The sequence below is a fragment of the Podarcis raffonei genome, chromosome 2 (assembly GCF_027172205.1).
Source record: "Podarcis raffonei isolate rPodRaf1 chromosome 2, rPodRaf1.pri, whole genome shotgun sequence".
In the NCBI taxonomy this organism is placed as follows: Eukaryota; Metazoa; Chordata; class Lepidosauria; order Squamata; family Lacertidae; genus Podarcis; species Podarcis raffonei.
In genome coordinates, this window is record NC_070603.1 from 106,259,337 (window position 1) to 106,282,504 (window position 23,168).

The following is a 23,168-nucleotide window of genomic DNA, read 5'->3' on the forward strand; positions in this document are numbered from 1 at the left end:
TCCTGTTTTCCATTCCCCCCTAAAATCCCCTCCTCTTCTGGAGGTTGCCCACGTTGGCGTACACTAAGGCAAGAGCGAACCCTTGCTCATTGTTCAGCCACATGCATGTTCTTGGAGAAAGGGGGGGAGAGTCGAATTAGCAAGCTCCTGAGAAGCTTCATGTGCTGAGTCTGAACTGCTTTCTGCCCTTGGCTGTTCCATCTCGCTCATGCCTGTTGCTTTTTTTAAAAAGCAGCCAACCATTCCTTCATTTTCTGACCTGTCCTCAGTGTCCCACCACTATTACCGGTGCCCTGAACCTTCCTCCTCTGAGGCTTCCCTAGGGGGTTTGCCAGCTGGTGCCTCCTGCCGCTTCTCGTCATCCAGCCAGTCTCCTCCTCTAACCGGACATTGTCCAAGCAGCCTCAAACTGTAGCAGCCCACTTGCAATCTCTGTTCAGCCCTGTGCGACCTTGGAGACAAGCGGGAAGGGGAGCTTGTCACAGCAGGAGAGTCATACTCCTGGAATTCTCCTGCAGCCTCTTGCCCTCCCTGCCTCTGCTTCAGCCTCTGAGTCTGAGCTGCTCCCTGTCACAGGCTCTCCTTGCTCACTAAAGCCTGTTACTTCATCAGCCAACCATTCCCCCACACCTTCTACCTCTGATCTCTCTTCAGTGTCCCCCACCAATCCTGGGCTCTGAGCCTTCCTCCTATGGGGCTCCCCTGTTTGGTGCCTATTCGTCCCTACAAAACAACCCTTTGTGCTTAGTCTTGAAAACAAAACAGTAGAATTAAACAAGCATACCTCCGCACAACTCTTCTGACCGGCAAAACAACTCCGTGGCCAAAATCAAGAGTTTTGTGGCAAAAGGTTACCTGGCAGAGGGGAAATAAGGGGCATGCAAAACCCGTAGCACCCGCTTGTGTCACAGTCCAGCAAGATTTTATTTTATTTTTTCCCATATTTCACCTTGTACAAAGGAGCATTTAACTGTTCTTGCAGATAACGGAGAAACTCCCACGTGTGATCAGCAATTGTGCCAGTGCAAACAGTCTGAGACAGTCCACCGGGTTGGCCTGTGGGTGCCAGGGCGCACATAAATGGGTCCTGGAGCAAAGGCTTCTGGGGTCTTGCTGGTATCTGTTGCGGTGGGCTCACACGAGCCTGGAACGGTGGCGGGCTCACTGGAGACAGGGGCGGTGGGCTCACTGGAGACAGGCTTGGTGGGCTCAGCATCTTTCACCACCTCACGCTTGAATGTCCTGAGGATGGGTTCGTACAAAGAGTAGCTCCGGTAAGTGTGCTGGTAGGTGGTGCTGGGTGTGCGTTGCAGGGGCTGCCCTTGCCTGTGGGAGTGATGAACTAACACCTGGGGGACCTTTTCTCTGGAGTGGAAGTCATACTGGTAGCTTGAGATGAGGGGTCTCTCACGTCTTAACTCCTCCTTCAAGGGAACCCAGTCAATTAAGTTCTTGGTGTTGGGAAGGCTTCCCTCTATTCTTCTCCTTCCTAAGCCCTGCCGGGAAACAATGACCAGACTGTTCACCCCTGCACTGTGAAAGGAGCCACCTAGCACACCATTTTAAACGCAGAACCAGAAGAAGCCAGGAGCTTACCAAGGGTGGAAGACAGGTGCAATATTCTGAGAGCAGGGGAGGGCACTGGAGGAAACCTTTGCCACATTTAATCGAAACTAGTGACGGGTGAACTACCTTGGAATCGAGGGACAAAATTTGCGACTGATCAACTGCTTGACGTCTCTCACAAAAGTTTTGAAGGAGGGTTCACAACTCTGCGATTGCTTTTTAAAAATTTAATCTGTCTTCACACCAAGCTGAAACTCCTGCCCTCCGTACTTGATCCTGCATATAGTAACCCACAAGTTAGCCAGTATGCCACAAATTGCAATTATTTGGTATTCTAGTGCAAATTTCTCCTGATAAACACATTCCGTGCAGGGTTTTTCTTTTACTAATATACACATTTTTGCAACCAGTTTACCCTAACGTATTTTGTATGCTATTCTCACAAATATATGCATTTCCCCCCTACACATTAGTTGGCTGGAGAACTGTGCTGCAAAATTCGAATGTGCAAATTTCAAAGGATGGCTGTGCTTTGGTTCTCATAATGTTTCAGAACGTGTGGTTTTCACTAGATTAACCTTTGAGTTCAAGCTTAGTCGACTTTCCCTCCCAGCACCAGGGAGGAATCTTACGGCGCACACCTGCCTTAACAAAGGATGATAATAATAATAATAATAAATTTTATTTATACCCTGCCCTCCCCAGCCAAGACCGGGCTCAGGGCGGCTAACAACCAATAATAAAAACAAGTTGATTAAAATACAATTTAAAAAACCAAGATTAAAATACAACATTAAAACATTAGGATGCAGCCTCTTCACAGGAGGAGAAAGGAAAAAGAAAGAGGGGGAGGGAATCAACCTGATTCCAAGCCAAAGGCCAGGCGGAACAACTCTGTCTTACAGGCCCTGCGGAAAGAAATCAGATCCCGCAGGGCCCTGGTCTCATGAGACAGAGCGTTCCACCAGGCCGGAGCCAGTGTTGAGAAGGCCCTGGCTCTGGTTGAGGCTAATCTAACTTCCTTAGGGCCCGGGACCTCTAGGGTGTTGCTATTTATGGGCCTTAAAGTCCTCCGTGGGGCATACCGGGAGAGGCGGTCCCGTAGGTACGAGGGTCCTAGGCCGCGAAGGGCTTTAAAGGTCAAAACCAGCACCTTAAATCTGACCCTGTACTCCACCGGGAGCCAGTGCAGCTGGAAAAGCACTGGGTGAATATGCTCCCATGGCAAAGACCCCGTGAGGAGCCTCGCTGCAGCATTCTGCACCCGCTGGAGTTTCTGGGACAGCTTCAAGGGCAGCCCTGCGTAGAGCGAATTACAGTAGTCTAGCCTGGAGGTGACCGTCGCATGGATCACTGTGGCCAGGTCGGGGCGGGAAAGGTAAGGGACCTGATGCGGTATGGAGCACTCCAGTGCTGAACCTAACCCTTGCCCAGCTCTGTCCTGTCCCTGCGGCACCTGACCCTGAATGCTCGAGTGTATCAGGTACCCACTAGACATGTAAGGCAAAGCATCAGGCTACTTCATGCTGCCAAGAGCACTTAACTAGTGCTTTTGCAGAGGCAGCCGGTTGGTGTCATCAGTTCCTGAGGGAGCCCTGGAGCCTGCCAAGGGAGAGCTAATCACATTAGGAATGAAACCGGTGTCTCTAATCAAGCACTCCTCTGATTAACTTCTCTACCGCCTCTATTGCTGCATAAGAGAAAAAGGACAAAAAAACCTTCCCCGCCCCCACACTCCCGCACCCCCCCCCGAAACCAATCACACTCACGTTCTCAAAATATGTAGCTGATCCTGGGAAGGCGTGCCTGTTGTCGTGCTTAGAGAATATGTGCTTTGAAGGGGTTTCCTGGAAAAGAGCACAAGCAAGATTAGCCCACGGCTCCCTGCTAAACGCCACACCCTGCAGTTGTACCAGGGGAGTAAAGATGGGATCTGCTTTCAAACACCAGGTGAGGGCAAATTTGGCCCAAAGGAGAGGGATTCGTACTGGGAAGCTATGGATTTCGGGTGCTGTAGTCCAAGACGATTGGGGACCCAAGGCTGAGAAAAGCTGCTGTAGTCGGTAGGGTAGGATTAGCCCAGTTTTAGAGCCGCAGTGTTCTGGTTTACTTTGTATTCTGTTTTCACCCTCTGCCTGCTTCCACCCTACCTTTTATTTCTAGTAAAGTTTCACAACTGAGCCATAAAGGTAAAGGTACCCCTGCCCGTATGGGCCAGTCATGTCCGACTCTAGGGTTGTGCGCCCATCTCACTTAAGAGGCCGAGGGCCAGCGCTGTCCAGAGCCCCTTTCCGGGTCACGTGGCCAGCGTGACAAAGCTGCTCTGGCGAGCCAGCACCAGCACAGCACACGGAAACGCCGTTTACCTTCCTGCTATAAAGCGGTACCTATTTATCTACTTGCACTTAGGGGTGCTTTCGAACTGCTAGGTGGGCAGGAGCTGGGACCAAAAGACGGGAGCTCACCCCGCCGCGGGGATTCGAACCGCCGACCATGCGATCGGCAAGCCCTAGGCGCTGAGGTTTTACCCACAGCGCCACCCTCGTCCCTAGTAAAGTTTCACAACTGAGCCATAAAACTGTGCAATTGCAAGCCTAGGGATTCTGGAATCCAGGCTACTGTTTAGATCAGAGTTGTAAGAGACCAACCCATTTTTTTCTGAGATCTGGGAAAGACTTGCGAAATGTGGGCTGCCTTTCCACACTGAGTAACATGTAAGGGAACTGCTTGTGAAACATGGGGTGAGTTGATCTCAGAGTTCCTGGGCTTTGGGAAGTTATGGGTGGGAACTGCCAGGGTAATGAGAAAGCTGCTTTGATATTGGGGTGGGCGAAGGCAGCTAGAAGCTAGCCTTGCTTTCCCCAGCAAGTTTGTGTGTAGGTTGAGCCAATGAGTGCAGCTGTACTGGCTTGAAGCCTTAAGAAAAACAACAAAATTTTGGTGCGCCCCAGGTGCACCTTGGCTGCAAGAAGGATTAAGACTCAACTGGCAACCCTGCAGAGCTGTTGAGTTGCAGTTGGGCAAGCGAGTGTGAAAGGCTCTCCTGAACATCCTCGCTTCGCCATAACCTGGTCCTGGGATAATATAGGGCCTTATAGGTGGCAGACTCGCAGCTGGTGAAAATCCTACAAACAACGTACAGTGGTACCTCGGGTTACAGATAAATAGCGATAAATAACTACCTGACATTCAGAAGACATCTTAAGGCAGCCCTGTTCAGGGAAGTTTTTAATTTGTGATATTCTAGTGTATTTTTTGTTTCTATGGAAGCCGCCCAGAGTGGCTGGGGAAACCCAGCCAGATGGGCGGGGTACAAATAATAAATTATTATTATTATTATTACAGATGCTTCAGGTTACATACGCTTCAGGTTACAGACTCCACTAACCCAGAAATAGTACCTCAGGTTAAGAACTTTGCTTCAGGATGAGAACAGAAATCACATGGTAGCGGTGCGGCGGCAGCGGGAGGCCCCATTAGCTAAAGTGGTACCTCAGGTTAAGAACAGTTTCAGGTTAAGAACAGACCTCCAGAATGAATTAAGTTCTTAACCCAAGGTACCACTGTATTATATACTGGCAGTAGTTTGCCCCTCAAGCAGCCTAGTCACTGGACTTAACCATTCAGGGATCCTTTACCTGCAGTAGCTGCAGCCTCTGGACCAACCTCAAGGGTAGCCCCACATTGCAGTAATCCAACCATGAGGTTACTAATGCATGGACAAGTGTGGTCAAGCTATCCCTATCCAGTACATACCATACTGGGCAGACTGGGGAAGACTTGGAATGAAATCCCCACTCAGTCACGATTCACGAAGCTTGCTGAACTACCTTTAGCCAGTCACGCTTTCTTACCATTTTGTACCTCACAGAATTGTTGTGAGGAGAAAATTGGGTAAATCCCTGCACAAAAGAAAATCCCTGAAATCCTTTATGGAAGGGTTTGATACAAAGGTGGTAAAATAGAATAAATATTGCAGGTGTGTGGTTTTTTTTTGTACAGAGTACTTTCTGGTATGCAGTCAGGTAAACAGCAATGTCTTGCCCAAGGAAACTGGAATTTGGGTTTCAGTCTATCCTACGTTGAAGCCTCTAGGATTCTTTCTATAAGGCCAAGCCCCTTGGATCTAAAAAGCGTCAGTTGATTGTTCCACAACTTCCACCCTAGCAGCAGCTAATGGCTATGCCTTTTGCTTGGTGTGCTGCATTTGGTATGTATATTTCAGCTGCTCAGGACTGGTAGAGAGTGAAAAATAAAAGCGTCAGTTGCCTGTTCCACAGCTTCCATCAAGAAACAAGAAATGACTCATAGATACCTAACTTATCCAAATATTCACAACTGTCAGTGACAACCAGTGAATCTCTACACCGCCTTTTTGTTTTCACTCTATCTCATAAGCCCACCCATGTTGATATACAAAAAAATGGTAATTAGTGAGTTTGATTCCCCCCTTTTCTCTTAATTAGTGATTTCACTGTATTTATTTTCAAAATAAAACGTAATGCAAAACAAAAGAAAATACACCGTTCTATTCCTAGGCATACAAGGCCTAGTCTTAGGCTTGCGGTCCTTGCAGAAGGTCCAACCTTTCAGGCTAGCACAGCAATAGGATAAACAAAATGGCTCCCTTTTTCCACCCCGTCTGACTGATGGCAGGGCTTCAGGTACTGTGGTGTGTTTGTCACTCTGTACCTTCTCTGTGTCTCATGAGGAGTGCTCTTGCCCACCCACATTATCAGAGTGTACACCTGCGGGGCCTTATCCTGCAAAGCGCTGGGCTAAGACCCTTTCCTCTCTTGAATCCAGAGCTCCCCAGCATATGACAAAATGGGAGATGCTCTTGTGTTCTCTGAGCAGATGTCAGCTTCAAGGGATGCTCTGTTAGCAGACAAATTTCATCAGGAGGAATCATTCTCAGGGAGTCAATTGCGCCATTCACTGATGTCTGAAAAGCTCTTGCAAGCTGGCAGCTGGAGATCAGTTCTGCATCCTCCAGGAGCTTATTCTGTTGCCTTAGCTGGCATCCCTGCGCATCCCTAGGAGCCAACAGGGCGGTCAGGCCAAGGAGCTGAAGATGCACAGGTTGTATTTATCCTATTGAAGTAGCCAAACACATATTTTGCTACAGGTCTCTGATTGTTATAAGCTGACATTTATAGGCTGCCTAAAAGTGTTTGGAGGTGCTGGCTCTTTTAGAGCAACTTCTCCCTCACAACTAATCTCAGTCAGTCTGGCTAGAGGGAATTTCTCCGTTTTACAAGCTGAAGCCAGAATTGCTCTCCTGCGTTTTGTAATGCACTGCCTATAAAGGTAAAGGTAAAGGTACCCCTGCCCGTACGGGCCAGTCTTGCCAGACTCTAGGGTTGTGCGCTCATCTCACTCTATAGGCCGGGAGCCAGCGCTGTCCGCAGACACTTCCAGGTCACGTAGCCAGCGTGACAAAGCTGCATCTGGCGAGCCAGCGCAGCACACGGAACGCCGTTTACCTTCCCGCTGGTAAGCGGTCCCTATTTATCTACTTGCACCCGAAGGTGCTTTCGAACTGCTAGGTTGGCAGGCGCTGGGACCGAACGACGGGAGCACACCCCGCCGCGGGGATTCGAACCGCCGACCTTTCGATCGGCAAGCCCTAGGCGCTGAGGCTTTAACCCACAGCGCCACCCGTGTCCTATGCACTGCCTATACCTCACTGATTTTCCATGTCTATCCAAATCATGCTGAAAGCTAGTGTATAAGGTACTAGCTAGCCCCTCACTGTGAAGTACAGTGTGTATAGGTGCCTGTACATTATACAGGCTGCAAATTTTAGTTTCTTTTTGGAGGAAGGGTCTCTCTCCTAGTGCATGCCTTGGAGTGGAGGCTGCGCCATGTGGCTCTTCAGAAGCAAATGTCTTCTCATGAATGGCAGCAATAAATAACCCTCTTGTGAGGTACCTGGTAGGGCTGGGCGGGATCTGGTTTTTCAACATCGCGATATATCACCAGCTAAACATCGTGATACACCAATATATCACAATGTCTGAAATAAGGATGGAGCTACGTACAGGCATTGGCCGACTTCACAGTTTTCCCACATTGCGATTTTTTTGCACAGCACACACACACGTAATGATCTGCAATGTATTGCCGGGTCAAAAATTATGAGACCAATATCACAATATGAACTTCAAACCAGTTTGGGACAATATATTGCCCAGCTTTAATACACATCATGATTCGCAATATATTTTCAGGTAAAAACCTATGGAACTGATATCATGATATGGACTTCAAACCGGTTTTGGGCGATATCACTAATCCTAGTACCTGGGTGTCTTGTATATTGCTGCCTAGAAAGCAGAGACAAGGCACAGATGGCAAACCTAGCAGGTGAACTCACACCCATACTAACCACACCCCAAGGGCTGTTACACTCGTTGGCCCTATCATATTTCGGGCCAGCATGGCCTGTTCTGCACCACTGAAGATGCAACATCTGGTACGTGCTCCTGTTAATCTCCCCCAGTGATTACTGTTAAGTTGTGGGTGAACATATGAGACAACACAGCGATTCTTCAAACAGCTCTTGTTTATTCACAGGTCAGAACAGAACTGAACTTAAGGGTTCAGCCAGCCTGCTTATATAGAGCTCCACTACAACGCAACAGTAACCACTTTCTGTAACTATCCAATCACTGAACGTCACTTGCAATCCCTTATTTGCATATGTGAACTTGAGTGAAAACTATCTACAGTATCCCCCTGCTGGCCCAGGGTGAGAACTTCAGTACATAACAATTGCAGTCTGCAATAATATTTTCTCTGGCCTTCCGATAGCTCACCTTTGCCAGCTCAATCTACCCAGGACCGCTGCTAAAATGAATCCCTGTTTTCGTCGCTCTGACATTGTGATGCCCTTGCCTCTGTATCCCCCCAATACTATCTTTCTGTTCTCCCCTGGATCCACAAACAACTTATCCTTTCCTGTGAAACTCTCCCTGGCCTTGCCCCCTTCCCCTTCCTGGGCTCATGGGGTTGTGTGGATTCTCATTGGGAACAAAGCAGAGGAAAAAGGCTTAAGGCCCCCTCCACACACAGTATAGTCCTGATCCGGCTTGCGGGGATGGGCTGTACCAGCAATTTATTTATTTTTTTAAAGATCAAGGGCACCAGGGCAACCATATGATAAATATCACATCTAGTTTGGTCCTCGTATAGAAGTTGTTTCTAAACCTGCTACCTTTTTATTTGGAGCAGATGGAGCCTGGGATTATCTGCATGCAAGGCATGTACCTGTGCCACTGAATTATGACCCTTTGCTTCTATATTCTCTAAAGCCACCCTGTAATTTCAAGGTTGGGTAGGAGAGGCGTTTTGCCAAGCCTTCATTGTTGCTGAGGCTTTAAAAATAAAGTTGACCCTCTCGATCAGCATGGGCTTTGAAACCCAGAGAGAGAGAGAGAGACTCCGCCTCTGGTTTCTTACAGCTTTTGAAAACAATATTTTCCGTACCAGTGAAACTGCTAGCAAACACTTTGCCACAACATAATTAACATGTAGTACGGGGTAACTAGAGACCAGATAAAGTGCTTTGGGGGGTTATATCCAGCCCACAAGCTGTCAGGGATTTTGTAACTGTAATAAAATATTGCCGGTGAGGGATTTTCAACAGGTACAGTTTGTAATCCCAAAATGCTGCAGGGGTCAGAAAACAAGTGCCTGCTCAAACAGGCAGAACTATTAAGCGAACGCAAGCCCCTGCCTTTGCATCCGATCACCCTGATTAGATCTCCCACAGATAAAATACTGAGCTATATCATTTCTCCCCTCCATGAAATAAGCTGAGGACGAGCGCTTGGGCTTGGGGATCAGCAGTGGGAGTTCTCCCTTGCAAACCGAAAGGATCAGAGAAAGAGATTATCCAAGCAGCACACATGCAGAGTCACATGAGCTAAGCCCCTTGTCACAACACGATGCTCGGTTTCCTGCCTCTGCAGTGCTGCGAGGTGACAGGACTCCAGGCGCAGCGGCGCAGAGGACGAGAAGCAGCCGTGGCTTTACCTGTTGTCAAAACTGCTGTGGGTTCCCGGAAGAGAATTAAGAGGCAGCTGTCTTCCTCGCTTAATGGGGACAGATGCCAAGTCTCCTCTGTCGGTGCCAGGATGTGGGGGCAGGAGGAGCCTAATCCACAACATGCCGCTCGAGATATCGCAAAGCAATTAAAGAGAGCTTAGCTGCTACCCGAAATCCCAGCAGATAGATTTAATAAAGAGGAGGGCTGGCACTTCCATACCACAATAACAAAGGACAACCTGGCAGGAAAGAAACTACCGACAATGGATCCCTCTCATGAGCAGGTGACAAGAGGGTTCTTCCAGACTGTAGCTGTTCTCAGGTGGGATTCAATCACATACCTGCAAATTCAGGTTCCACAATTATAGCTGACTGGGAGGTTTTGCGCTACAAACCTGTTTCCCCAAAATATTGGACTGGAAATGGACTGGAAGGTTGCTTGAGCCATTGCCATCTTAACCTCCTCGCAAGCATATTAGGATGAGTACACAGTGGGTGGCGCTGTGGGTTAAACCACAGAGCCTAGGGCTTGCTGATCAGAAGGTCGGCGGTTCGAATCCCCGCGACAGGGTGTGCTCCCGTTGCTCGGTCCCTGCTCCTGCCAACCTAGCAGTTCGAAAGCACCTCAAAGTGCAAGTAGATAAATAGGTACCACTCCAGCGGGAAGGTAAACGGCATTTCCGTGCACTGCTCTGGTTCGCCAGAAGCAGCTTAGTCATGCTGGCCACATGACCTGGAAGATGAGCGCCGCAAACCCAAAGTCGTCCGCGACTGGACCTAATGGTCAGGGGTTCCTTTGCCTTTACCTTTACTCAGTAAACAGAGGATAGAGAAGCATTTCCACTAATGTAACCTTGGGTGCATGGAATTTGCTTTACCTTTCATTTTTGTTTTATTTGAGAAATTTATATCCATCTTTCACTATAAAAGCGCTCAAGGCAGCTATTAAAAACAGCAAGAAGATAATTAACAAACAATTAGCTGCATTTTAGTTATTAAAGCTTTAAGCAGCATCTAGCATAAATCCTAACAGTGCGATATTCACAACCTCCTAAAACTGATCGTAATGGAAGCACAAAAACATAACCACATCTTCCTGAATAGATTTTTCCAATCAGAAAAGCATTTTACTTTACAACATGACATATTATGCTTTACAGAAAGACATATTCTTGCAACACTATGCAGAAAAGTCAAGCACTAGGGATTCAGGAGCCTGCCTGCTGTTCTAGCTTAATTAATTCCACATCGGCGAAGGGTCAATTGGGATAAAATCAGCAGTTTGGGACAAACAATTTTATCCAGGTTGAATTAGGATTTTAATCCCAGGCTTCACACATACACACACAAATGCAAGTGAAAGAGTCAGCTACAGCCATCACCACTACCATCAACCTTCGTGATGGGATCCATCAGTTGCCATCCCATATCTATCACAGTACTCTGGATACAACCTAGGGCCGTGCTGTAAAAGCTCCTTTCTAAACTGGGTGGTAAAATGGCAAATGCAATTCAGTGTAAACAAGTGTAAAAGTGAAGCATGTTCATATACAGTATACGCTCATGAGCTGACCGATCAGAAATGAGACCTTGGGGTCGTGGTGCAGGAAGATCTTGACCTAGTGTGTGGGGGGAAAGGCACATTCCATGCTAGTGATCACTAGGAAGGGAACTGAAAATCATAGAATCGTAGAGTTGGAAGTGTAAATAAAAAATTAAGGTCTTATATATATAATAAATGTTCATAAATGTGCCAGCCAAGCACGTACAGTGGTACCTTGGGTTACATACGCTTCAGGTTACAGACTCCGCTAACCCAGAAATAGTACCTCAGGTTCAGAACTTTGCTTCAGGATGAGAACAGAAATCGTGCTCCGGCGGCGCGGCAGCAGCAGGAGGCCCCATTAGCTAAAGTGGTGCTTTAGGTTAAGAACAGTTTCAGGTTAAGAACAGACCTCCGGAACGAATTAAGTACTTAACCCGAGGTACCACTGTACATAGATATGTGGGCCACATGTCTGGAGCAGCACAGGAAGACCGTCCTGAAACCATTTTGACTCCCAAATTGACCAAATGTTTCCTCTGCAAGGAGGGAGGGGGTGAGAGAACCTTCCCATTGTCTCAGGAATTGGGTAATCACCATCTCAAAGGAATGGCCAGACTACCAATAAAGGCAATCAGATAAGGCATTATCAGATAACCTGGCAGACAGGAAAAACAACAACATTCAAATTTCTGTTGTAGACCACCTTTTCTGTGATGTAGGTATGATGTTTGTGGGGTGTGGACTGTTACGATATTGAAGCAATGCGGCTGCAAAGTGCTAGCTTGAAAAGTAAACATGATGGGAATGTTGGGACTGTCCGTGGGAAACAGAGGGACAGTCATTTCACAGTGCGAAGCACCGGAATTAGCTCAGAGTGTAATATGAGCTGTACAGGAAGTACAGGAAGTGTTTGTCACTACACTGCTGGAGTTTGAAGAGAGCAGTCATGTTTTTTGTAACGCTGCAAAGACAGAAATAAAGGCATGTAAATACATTTCTGTCTATCTCTTTCCCCTGCCTGGGGGGGGGGGCAGGAAAGAGGGGGGTGTTCTTCTCACGTTTGAGAAGAATCACCTATCGAGACCTTGCCTGCGCTTGCTGGGGAATGCAGCCAGGGAGGTCAACAGGGAATCGAGCCGGGTGCCTGGGATTGTTGCCAGTTTCTGCTGAGATATGGGCTTGATTTTCCGACACGGACTTGGGTTACATCCCTTCTGTGATGTATATATGATGTATGGAGGGATGGTCTTGAGCTCCAGGGCAGGGAATTTAAAATGTCTATATAAGGGCAGGCACACCTTTGTTCTGGGTCCTCCTCCGTCCTCCTGCGTGTGAGGGGAGCACCCTGTTGCAACAGCTTTAATAAAGATCAGGCTTACTAGCTGCTTTGCTTCTCAATATTCTCTGGTTGGTCTGTTATTTTCTCCTACCGATAGGGAACCCACTTAAGCACTCTATACGGGCTCTTGGATACCCCATAAGGGAAGAAGGGCAGATTTTGTTTACAACAGAAGGGACCCTGAGGGTCATTTAGTCCAACCCCCTGCAATGCACGGATCCTGCCCACAGCCATCCCTGGGTGGGCTTGAACCACCAAGTACCTGGTTAACAGCCAGATGGGCTGTTGAGAAAATAAAACTGCCAATATTGTAATACTGCTACATGGCGTGACCGCATTTGGAATGCTGTGTACAGTTGGAAAATAAATAGGTTTTTATTTATTTATTTTTAAAAGGGGTAGCCACAATGTTGAAGGTGGGTCTCAGGTATGAAAAGGCTGTGGTCAAAGAGTTAAATACCTGAACTTGAGATGAGAACTTTCTCTCCCAGATCTTAACCACGGCAATGCACTGAGGCCTACTTCCAGTACATTTCATGCCTTCCTCTGTGCAAATTGAGATTAGTCACAGCACGCCCATACGGCCCTTTCATTCCATTTGTCCCTATTAACAACCAGATAGGAGGTCTGGTAAGGATGAAGGCTTTCATTTGCCTTCTTCCCAGTGGGAGCCTGTCGAAGACCAGCCACAGATGACCCGTCACTCACCTTCATTCTCTTCAGGAAGAGTTCAGGAGGTTGTGGCTGGGCTGCTTTGCGATACTCCTGGGTGAAGTCGCTCCTGCATCTGCTTCTGTAGTTGCCATAGAAACCGTTGGCGTGCTGGAGCGAGAGAGGCAACAAGGAGCCCCTAATTAGCAATTGAGCAACATAATCCAGTCGCCTCTCCAAACTCGCTGGTGAGCTTGATAGGGGCCACGGGAAGGTCACACTTTGCCTCTGACAACCACGAAAGGATTTCGCAGGGGTTTGTCATTCTTATTACCAACAAGAAAAGAGGCTCTTCAGGCGAGGGCAAGAAGCAGACAGGCGAGTCTCCGATGATGCAGGCTAGCTTCCCACAGGGGATCTCTTGGCCACGTTACGCCAGCCAAGGACTTGTCAAGAGAGCTTCGTTTGGGAGGGCTGAGAGTCATGTTTTGACAGTCTTGATCACCACGGACCAGACATAAGGGGAGCTTCAATTTGAGCTGATCTGCGCTAGTCTACATGGCTGGTAGAGAATGCCCAGCTGCGCCCCACTTCCAGACTGCCCTCTTGCCCTCACCAAAACAGCATTCTGCCTGAAAAGGTATTTTTGGTTATGCAACATCATCCAGCCATCAACGTGGGACTGGAAAGCCATAATCTACACCAGCCTTTACAACAAAAGAGCTATCTGGAACACTGAGTATACAGTGGTTCCTTGGTTCTCAAACTTAATCCGTTCTGGAAGTCCGTTCCAAAACCAAAGCGTTCCAAAACCAAGGTGCGCTTTCCCATGGAAAGTAATGCAAATTGGATTAATCCGTTCCAGATTTTTAAAAACAACCCCTGAAACACCAACTTAACATGGATTTTACTATCTGACGAGACCGTTGATCCATCAAATGAAAGCAATAAACAATGTACTGCAGTCACACAGTCAATCAGCCAGTAGCTGAACTGGGTTCCGCACAGTCACAAGAACAAAACGAAAAAGCCGCAAAATCAAAAACGCAAAATGAATAGCAAAAACTGACAGACCTCAGCGTAACACTCAAAACGGAAGCATGGCACTCAAAACGGAGCACGTTCGGCTTCCGAAAAGAGTTTGCAAACTGGAACACTCACTTCTGGGTTTGCAGTGTTTGGGTTCCAAGTTGCTTGAGTACGAAGGCGTTTGAGAACCAAGGTACCACTGTAAAGGTAAAGGGGACCCCTGACCATTAGGTCCAGTCGTGACCGACTCTGGGGTTGTGGCGCTCATCTCGCTTTATTGGCCAAGGGAGCCAGCGTACAGCTTCTGGGTCATGTGGCCAGCATGACTAAGGCACTTCTGGCAAACCAGAGCAGCGCACGGAAACGCCGTTTACCTTCCCGCTGGAGCGGTACCTATTTATCTACTTGTACTTTGAGGTGCTTTCGAACTGCTAGGTTGGCAGGAGCAGGGACTGAGCAACGGGAGCTCACCCCGTCGCGTGGATTTGAACCGCCGACCTTCTGATCGGCAAGTCCTAGACTCTGTGGTTTAACCCACAGCGCCACCCATGTCCCAAGGTACCACTGTACTCTGCATTAAAAACCAATCAATCAAAACACTGTACTAAAGTAACCATTCTGTGACAAGAAGCTGGAATCTATAACCATTGTTGTCTGTTGTCGAGCACAGTCACTATAGCAGATATGGGAGGAATTATGACTAGCCGCCACTGCTGCTACCTATGTACCTGCCAACATTTTACCATCGAAACGAGGGATATAACACTTTTTATTTTATTTTATTTTTTATTTATACTTTCCAGGTTTATACATTTCATTAATTTTACAATCATTTTAACATTTCAAAGCTTGACTTCTTTCCCCCTCTTACTGCAGTTCCTTAAATATATTTTTTAATATCTTCTGCATATCCAAATTCATTTGATTTGCTCATTTAATTATCTACTTTAAATATATACTCTTATGAAACTGCAGGTTATTACAATCATCCTGCCAATGTTTTTATTTGTTTGCCATTTTTCTGTAAATATTCAATAAACCATTTCCATTCTTTTATATATAAAAAGTTGGTTATCTTGATTTCTTATTCTTCTGGTAAGTTTCGCCATTTCTGCATATTCCATAAGTTTTTGTATCCATTCTTCCTTTGCTGGGACTTCTGCTTCTTTCCATTTTGGGGCAAGTTATGAGTAGCATTCTAGCTGCTGTATTAGCATACATAAATAAATTTCTATACAATTTAGGTAGTTCTGTCCCTATAATGCCCAAAAGAAAAGCTTTCGGTTGCTGTTTTTTACAAAGGTTATTTTAAACATCCTTTTCAATTCATTATATATCATTACTACAAGACCATCACATATGATAAAAAGAACCTTATTTCTCTTTACATTTCCAACACTTGTTTGATTTAGATTTGTACATTTTTGCCAGTTTACTCGGTGTTAGATACCAACAATATATCATTTTTATATGATTTTCTCTTAAGCCATAACATGCTGTAAATTTTATATCCACGTTCCACAATCGTTCCCATACTGCCATGTCTACATTATGACTGATATCTATGGCCCAGTGTATCACTGAGGATTTTACTTGCTCATTCTTTGTCTCCCATGCCAATAATAGTTTATACATTTTAGACTGTTGCAGAATTTGTCCTAGTCCATAACGACAGGCAGCGGGTTCTTCAAGGAAGGTCTGGTTTATTAAGCTGCAGCTGGCATCAGTGAAATCATTCTCAAAGGCTGAGATCCGATTGGTATTTGGGGCCCACTTTTATAGTGTGTCGGGACACGGGTGGCGCTGTGGGTTAAACCACAGCGCCTAGGGCTTGCCGATCAGAAGGTTGGCGGTTTTAGTCCCTGCGACGGGGTGAGCTCCCGTTGCTTGGTCCCTGCTCCTGCCAACCTAGCAATTTGAAAGCACGTCAGAGTGCAAGTAGATAAATAGGTACCGCTCCGGCGGGAAGGTAAACAGTGTTTCTGTGCGCTGCTCTGGTTTGCCAGAAGCAGCTTAATCATGCTGGCCACATGACCCAGAAGCTGTCTGTTGGCTCCCTCGGCCAATAAAGCGAGATGAGTGCCACAACCCCAGAGTCGGTCACGACTGGACCTAACAGTCAGGGGTCCCTTTACCTTTACCTTTATGGTATGTCACAAACAACTTCCAGACACAGGTACAAGAGCATGTGCAGAGCGAGATTACATCATTTTGCAAACAAGCCACACAGGAGTCCTTTCCTAAGCAGTTCCTCTTTCTGGGAGTCTGTCTCAACAATTCCTATTTTTGGGAGACATTACAATAGCAGGCAAAAACAGAACTTTTCTAGCCTCTTCACTGCTCCGCTCCTGGCCTGTCTGCAACTGCCAGTCTGTGCTGGTTTTTTGCCCATATTCAGCTGACCTATGCAAGTTTAAAAACAGACACCAGACTGTTAGGTTGTGGGTGAACATATCAGACGACACAGTGATTCTTCAAACAGCTCTTGTTTACTCTCAGGCCAGAACAGAACTGAACTGAAGGGTTCAGCCAGCCTGCTTATATAGAGCTCCACTACAATGCAACAGTAACCACTTTCTGTAACTATTCCAATCACTGAACGTCACTTTCAGCCCCCTATTTGCATATGTGGACCTGAGTGAAAACTATCTACAGTATCCCCCTGCTGGCCCAGGGTGAGAACTTCAGTACATAACACAGACAGTTAGCTCATCTCCTTGTGACTGACTTTCTTGACCAGCCAGTTTACACAGCATTTTGTGGCAAACTCGAAAGTGGGGGTTCTGGGGGGGGCGGTTCTGGAGACATTTTCTGCTCATAGGGTACCTTTTGTGTGTTGAACTGCTGAGGCAAGTAGATTCTATTTTCTAACTGCTGAGCTGATTTCTGCACTATTCGCTCAGGCAGACATTTTCTGATCACCATTGGGGCAGGGGCTGCTGAGGGCAAATGGATTCTATCTCATCATTCCTCAAGACAACACTTTTTTTACATTACATCCCAACAGGTCTCTCTCCAGTTGTGACATTTGTTCCCCAAACCCTCGTATCCTATCTTTCTTAAAATATCATTCAAATGATATTTTAATCATGTAGTTCATTTCCCTGATAATTCCTTAAATTCTTTAAATTTATACTCTCCTCCCTCTTGTTTTAATAAGCTTCTATAAGTTGTCCACCCTTCTATCCTATTATTTTTCTTTATCGCTGTAGCTTCCAGCGCTGACAGTCATAATGGTGTTCTTACCAGAACACTCCCATTTTCAAACCAAGGATCACTTAATGAGTATTACGTATAATTAAAGTCTTTTCATTGCCCATGCACTATATTAATTTACTCTGCACTATATTAATTTACTCTGCATTAGCCTGCCCCGCAATGATTTAAAAGTCAAGAGGGCAATGATTCTTCTGGTTAAAGAGACGTCTGCAAAATATAATTGTCCTACGAATTTGTTTACCAACTGTTCAAAATACAGTGGTACCTCGGGTTACAGACGCTTCAGGTTACAGACTCCACTAACCCAGAAATAGTACCTCAGGGTAAGAACTTTACCTCAGGATGAGAACAGAAATCGTGCGGTGGTGGCGCAGCGGCAGCGGGAGGCCCCATTAGCTAAAGTGGTGCTTCAGGTTAAGAACGGACCTCCGGAATGAATTAAGTACGTAACCAAAGGTACGACTGTACTGTAAATCTCAGCATGTACAGGGTGTGAAATGCATGTCTATGTCCCTTGGACGCAAGTTGCATCTGCCCATTTAAAACTTTTAACTTGCCCATGGAGGGAGCTGAACCCCATATTTAAATCCCATATTTAAATTCAAACAAGGCCATCCCCAAATACAAAAATGAGGGTGGTGGTTTAGCAGAGAGAGGGATCAGGAAAAGGTGCTTTCCCTAATAAAGAGAGACAATCAGAATATCTGTAGGTATGTTGAAGGGGGAAGAGGTAAGAGCGTACTGAGGCTTCTAGTGGTATGTTTAGGTAACTGTTGTCTCCAGACATCTGGACCTCGCAGGGTCTCTCCCTGTTTAGAGATAACTTTGCTTCAGGATAAGAACAGAAATCGTGTAGCAGTGGCGTGGCAGCCCCATTAGCTAAAGTGGTGCTTCAGGTTAAGAACAGTTTCAGGTTAAGAACGGACCTCTGGAACGAATTAAGTACATAAGCAGAGGTACCACTGTATTAGTCTGCTACTTGACGTAAAGGACAAGTTTTGCAAAGTTTCAGGATATAAAATGGGGACCCTGGACGTCTGCCCCAAAGTCCTACTCTGACAGCACCACTGGAAGCTTCAGTCCCCGACAGTCAGAAATAATGTTCAGCCCCACTCTTGAGTTTTCATCAGGCATTGCCTGCACGTATCCAAACCTGTCTTTTTGACCCTGTAAACTGTTGGTACTAAAGGGTTAAGAGGTAACAAGTCGCTCTAATCACTGAGCAGCTGGAAGTCATTAAGCATCCAGGAATGTGAGTTAGTTTGTATAAATAGTCAGTTCACCCGTGTGTTTTTTCCCCCTTGACCTGACTCGCAGACTCAGTTTGTGGCCATGGGCGTGTTTGGTGATATGAGTTAAGTTTAGAGTAAAGTTTTCTTTATGCCGGAGATAAAAGCATGTGTGCTTTATCGCCAGGGTTTTTTCTTTTGTAAATAAAGTTTTTTTCCTGAGTTCCAAAGTGCTTGCTCCAGGATTCTTCATTGAAAGGTACTGTCTCTCCTGCCTTCTTCAACCGCTGCACGAAATTCTCTGCTGACATAAGATTTATGGCGTTGGAAGCGCACTGGACGTTTACTTAACATTAAACTAATTAAAGTTTAATGGACATAAACTGACAATACTTTTTTAAGAGTCTCAATATTTTGTTTGTAGCCTGAGATTGTAGAGCTAACTGCCCTGGTTACGGCAAAAGGTAGAGGAGCTGTTCTAAATTTGTTTGTGTTGTGTTGCAACAGCAGTAGACAAATAAAGACCACTTTTCTGTGCACATTGTCAGGCCTCTGCAGTATTTTTGAGGTCACAGTTTCTCACCGCTATAAAATAAAAGTACAATTCCATCTTTTATCCACCTTGGTTGGTAGGCTTTGATGCCTATATCTCAGCAATGTGTCTCATGCGATAGATTACTAGCTGTGCTACCCACAGAAAGTGCTGCTATGGGAAAAACTGTAGGAAAGGTGTATATAACCTTGCAGAATGAAAGAAAGAAAACAGGGGGGAGAAAACATTTTGAAGGTTTTGTTTAAAGAGACAAGCAAGGGAGGGTTGCCCTCTATCCGTGCTTTTGTTTGCATTATCTGTTGAACCTCTAGCAGAAATTATTAGATCTAACCAGATGATAACAGGTGTTAAAGCTGCCTAGGAAGATTTTGAAATTAGCTTGTACGCAGGTGATGTGGTCTTATATGTTAAAGGTCTGGAAAATATTAGTCTGCTACTTGATGTAAAGGACAAATTTAGCAAAGTTTCAGGATATAAAATAAACTGCACTAAATCTGAGCGGCTGGGTAAGATTCTCCAGTTAAATATTATGGCATCTATCATAAGACCTAAATAATGTATTTGAATACAATCATGAAAAGCCGGTGTTTAAAGTCAAAGGTATACTAAAAACTGGTTGCTGTTGAAAACATATTGTTTAGGGGAATTAACATTTCTAAAATTTTACCCAAAAATTTATATTTGTTTTTGAATTTTCCAATTAGAGTACTTCCCTAAATTATAGATACTTGGCAAAATACATTTATGGAGTTTATTCAGCAAAAGAAAAGATTCAGGGTAGCCTTAAAGACTTTACTAGGAGAAATAAAAACAGAGGTTTAGCTGTTCCATCATTTACAAAATATTATGAAGCAGTTACCATATTTTTCGCTCCATAAGACACACCTGACCATAAGACGCACCTAGTTTTTAGAGGAGGAAAGGGGGAAAGCCCTGTTTTTTGGGCGATCAGCTCACAGTTGTGCAGCTTCTTTTGCAAAAGGGAAAAGCCCCTTTTTTTGAGGATCAGCTCAAAGTTGTGCAGCTTCTTTTGCAAAGGGGGAAAAGCTCTGTTTTTTGAGGATCAGCTCAAAGTTGTTGAGCTTACTTTGCAAAGGGGGGAAAAATCCTGTTTTTATGGGGCTCAACTCACAGTTCTGCAGCTTCCTTAGGAAAGGGAAGGGAGCCATTTCTACCGCTTCCAGACAGATAAGCTAATCAGCCAGTCACATGTCTCTGGGGAAACAAACAGCCTCCTTCTGCAGAACATTCAACAATGGAGGCCTGGGCAAGGGGGCTGGGCCGGAAAGGGAGCCAGCGACTGACCACACATTCGCTCCATAAGACGCACAGACATTTTCCCTTACTTTTTAGGAGGAAAAAAGTGTGTCTTATGGAGCGAAAAATACGGTATGTTAACTCGCTTAAGAATGTGATGCCACTCTGACAGATCACTATTCTTTTTTTTTTTATTCCCTATAATCGGAATAGTTACAGAAAGGTAGCCGTGTTGGTCTGCCATAGTCAAAACAAAACAAAAAAAATTCCCTTCCAGTAGCACCTTAAAGACCAACTAAGTTAGTTCTTGGTATGAGCTTTCGTGTGCATGCACGTGTGTATCTGAAGAAGTGTGCATGCACACGAAAGCTCATACCAAGAACTAACTTAGTTGGTCTTTAAGGTGCTACTGGAAGGAAAAATTTTTTGTTTTGTTTTGCCTATAATCGGAAGAATGCCTGATTGCATGTTTGGCTAAACAAAGTATGAATTGTAGCCTGCATGGTTAAACGGACTAGTATGATCTGACTGAGAGGGGAAAGACAAGATTATGATCCTTTTGTTGACAATGTTATCATTTTTATTGTATGTTGGGAGAATAAGGTACAGGAAAATATAAATCCACATGCATTGCTGGGAGTGCTTTGAGACTATATATCAAATTAAATTTATTGAACCTTAATGAGATTAATGCATCAAGGGAGATTTACTACCCAGGCTTACCCCTCTTTTCTCTCTCTCGCTGTTTTATTTTTAACCATTTCCATTATTATTATTATACTAATGTTGTACATTGTTTAAAATGTCAAGTACTTTAGATCACTGATGTAAAACGCTTAAATGTTAAAGAAAGAATTGGGGGAGGAAACATTTGGAAGGTTTTCATACATTAGAATGCTGCTAAACGAAAAGGGAGAATGTTTGTTCATCTTACCTATCAAGAAAAGGGCAATGAAATGTGGGTTTAAGTAGGTGAGTTTAAATCAGCATTAGAAAAAAATACACTGGCAGCAGATGGCTATGCCTCTCATTTGGTGTGTGCATTTGGTATGTGTATTTCTGCTGCTCAGGACTGGTAGAGAGTGAAGAATAGGAGATCAGATGCAAAAGGAAGAGTAAGAAGTGAGGATGCAAGAGGTAAAGATTGGAGTTGTGGGTGAATTTTTAACTGCTTGACACTCATACATAAAGACTCTCTAGGAGGCCAAAGACTGTCTCCAAAAGCTGATGGAGAGTAGAGCATACTCCTCACAGTAGTTTACCCCTCACTGAGTTACAATTTCCATCAACCCTTAACACAAACTACAATGCCCAGAATTCTTGGGGGGGGGGGGATGTGCTTTGATTGTGATTTAAAGGTGTCGTGCGTACACAGCCTAAGTTCCCAGCAAGGGAAAAGCTGCCATTGCTGCTAATATAATGGAAAAATCCATGCAGAATTTTGCAGCTCAAAAGACAACACTCAAGATTACAGGATGTATCTAACGGAGGAGCGAAATTTCCATTTTTATATTTGGCCTAGCAACAATATGCCTAAGGCCACTCCTGTTTCCTGCCTGGGATGCTACGGTTGCCAGGCAACCATAGGCCTTGCTCCCTAACCCTTTTCTTGTGGCAAAAGTATTGGACCAGTGGGGAGAAGGGAGTTGGAGCCATCCAGAGTACCTCACTGCTTCGTGCTAGCCCTGTGCAGAAACAACTGGCGGGATCTGAGCCAAGCATTTCTGTCCTATTATAGAGTCTAAACATACCATGCACCCATCCTGCTGTACAGAATTTCCCATCATTAGAGTGTCATTTCTGAGGAAATGGGGACATTGAGTAGAAACCATCCCTCCCATACAGATCGGAATTGATTTTTTGCAGTTAACCTGACCTCAGCCAACCCCCTTAATTTCATCCCATAGACTTCTTTATGGTTCAACCCCTTATTTAATAACCTTCAATTCAAGTGCAGGGCTTGATTTGCACCAAGGCTTGCCAAGGCTCAGGCCTGGAACATGTGAAGTAAGGACAAAAATGAGGGAACACTTGAGCCAGGGCGGAATGCATTTATCTTTTCACTAAGTCTCAGTACACACTATACCGGAGCTTTCCAAACTTTCCATGACGGTCACACACTTTTTAGACATGCATCATTTCGCGGCACAGTAATTCAGTTTTACTAGCAAGCCGGAGGTTAAACTAACCCCTTATAAGAGCATTTGTGTGACACACCTACACACAGCAGCCGACACACATAATGTGTCATAAGACACAGTTTGGAAAGCTGTGCACCGACTATACCTCCAAAGCCCATTATCTCCCTCAATTAATTCTGGGCACTGTGATTTGTTAAAAGTTGCTGAGAATTTTACCACAGTGCCCAAGATTCTTTACAGGAAAGAATGAGCACCAGATATTCTTCAGAGGTAGAGTGTGTATATAGCCCAAGTGAATACAAAGCATCCCAGATCCCATAGATTAGAGGGGAATACTTCCAGATTAGAGGGTAGCATTTCTAGACACACCTAGTCATCTTTTTCTAGAATATAAAGTGTTTGTGAAGCCTTGCAAACAGCCACGGACAGCATTTATCACAAACATTGAACTCACCCATGTCCCTACGATCGGGCTAGGCATTCCCTCAGGATCTGAGGGGAGCCACGTCAAAGTGGCCTGTCCCCTCAGTTATTTGAGCCGCCACCTGAAGCTAGCTGGTACCTGGGCATAGGGCTTGCCACCCAT

General features: G+C 45.4%; 1 protein-coding gene across 3 annotated transcripts; it reads right to left on the bottom strand.

Moving 5' to 3' along the window:
* Positions 1–896: 896 nt before the first annotated feature.
* C2H3orf84 (chromosome 2 C3orf84 homolog) lies at positions 897–23,168 on the bottom strand. Of its 3 annotated transcripts, XM_053378516.1 has the most exons (4): positions 23,037–23,168; positions 13,212–13,325; positions 3,336–3,413; positions 897–1,496 (listed from the first exon to the last, which is right to left on the bottom strand). In XM_053378516.1, the coding sequence occupies exons 1-4, from the start codon at positions 23,061–23,063 to the stop codon at positions 1,008–1,010; spliced, it is 708 nt and encodes a 235-aa protein (XP_053234491.1). In that variant the 5' UTR covers positions 23,064–23,168; the 3' UTR covers positions 897–1,007. The 3 variants fall into 3 exon arrangements, with proteins under 3 accessions (XP_053234491.1, XP_053234492.1, XP_053234490.1); XM_053378517.1 differs by lacking the exons at positions 13,212–13,325; positions 23,037–23,168 and adding an exon at positions 12,964–13,071; XM_053378515.1 differs by lacking the exons at positions 3,336–3,413; positions 13,212–13,325; positions 23,037–23,168 and adding an exon at positions 2,720–3,234.

Excerpts from the sequence above, each read along its gene's own strand:
- C2H3orf84 (XM_053378515.1), bottom strand. The coding sequence starts at position 3,064 with ATGTCTAGTGGGTACCTGATACACTCGAGCATTCAGGGTCAGGTGCCG. Across the intron at positions 1,497-2,719 it reads AGTACAGGGTCAGATTTAAG|GGCTTAGGAAGGAGAAGAAT; the intron begins GTGCTGGTTTTG and ends GTTTCCCGGCAG.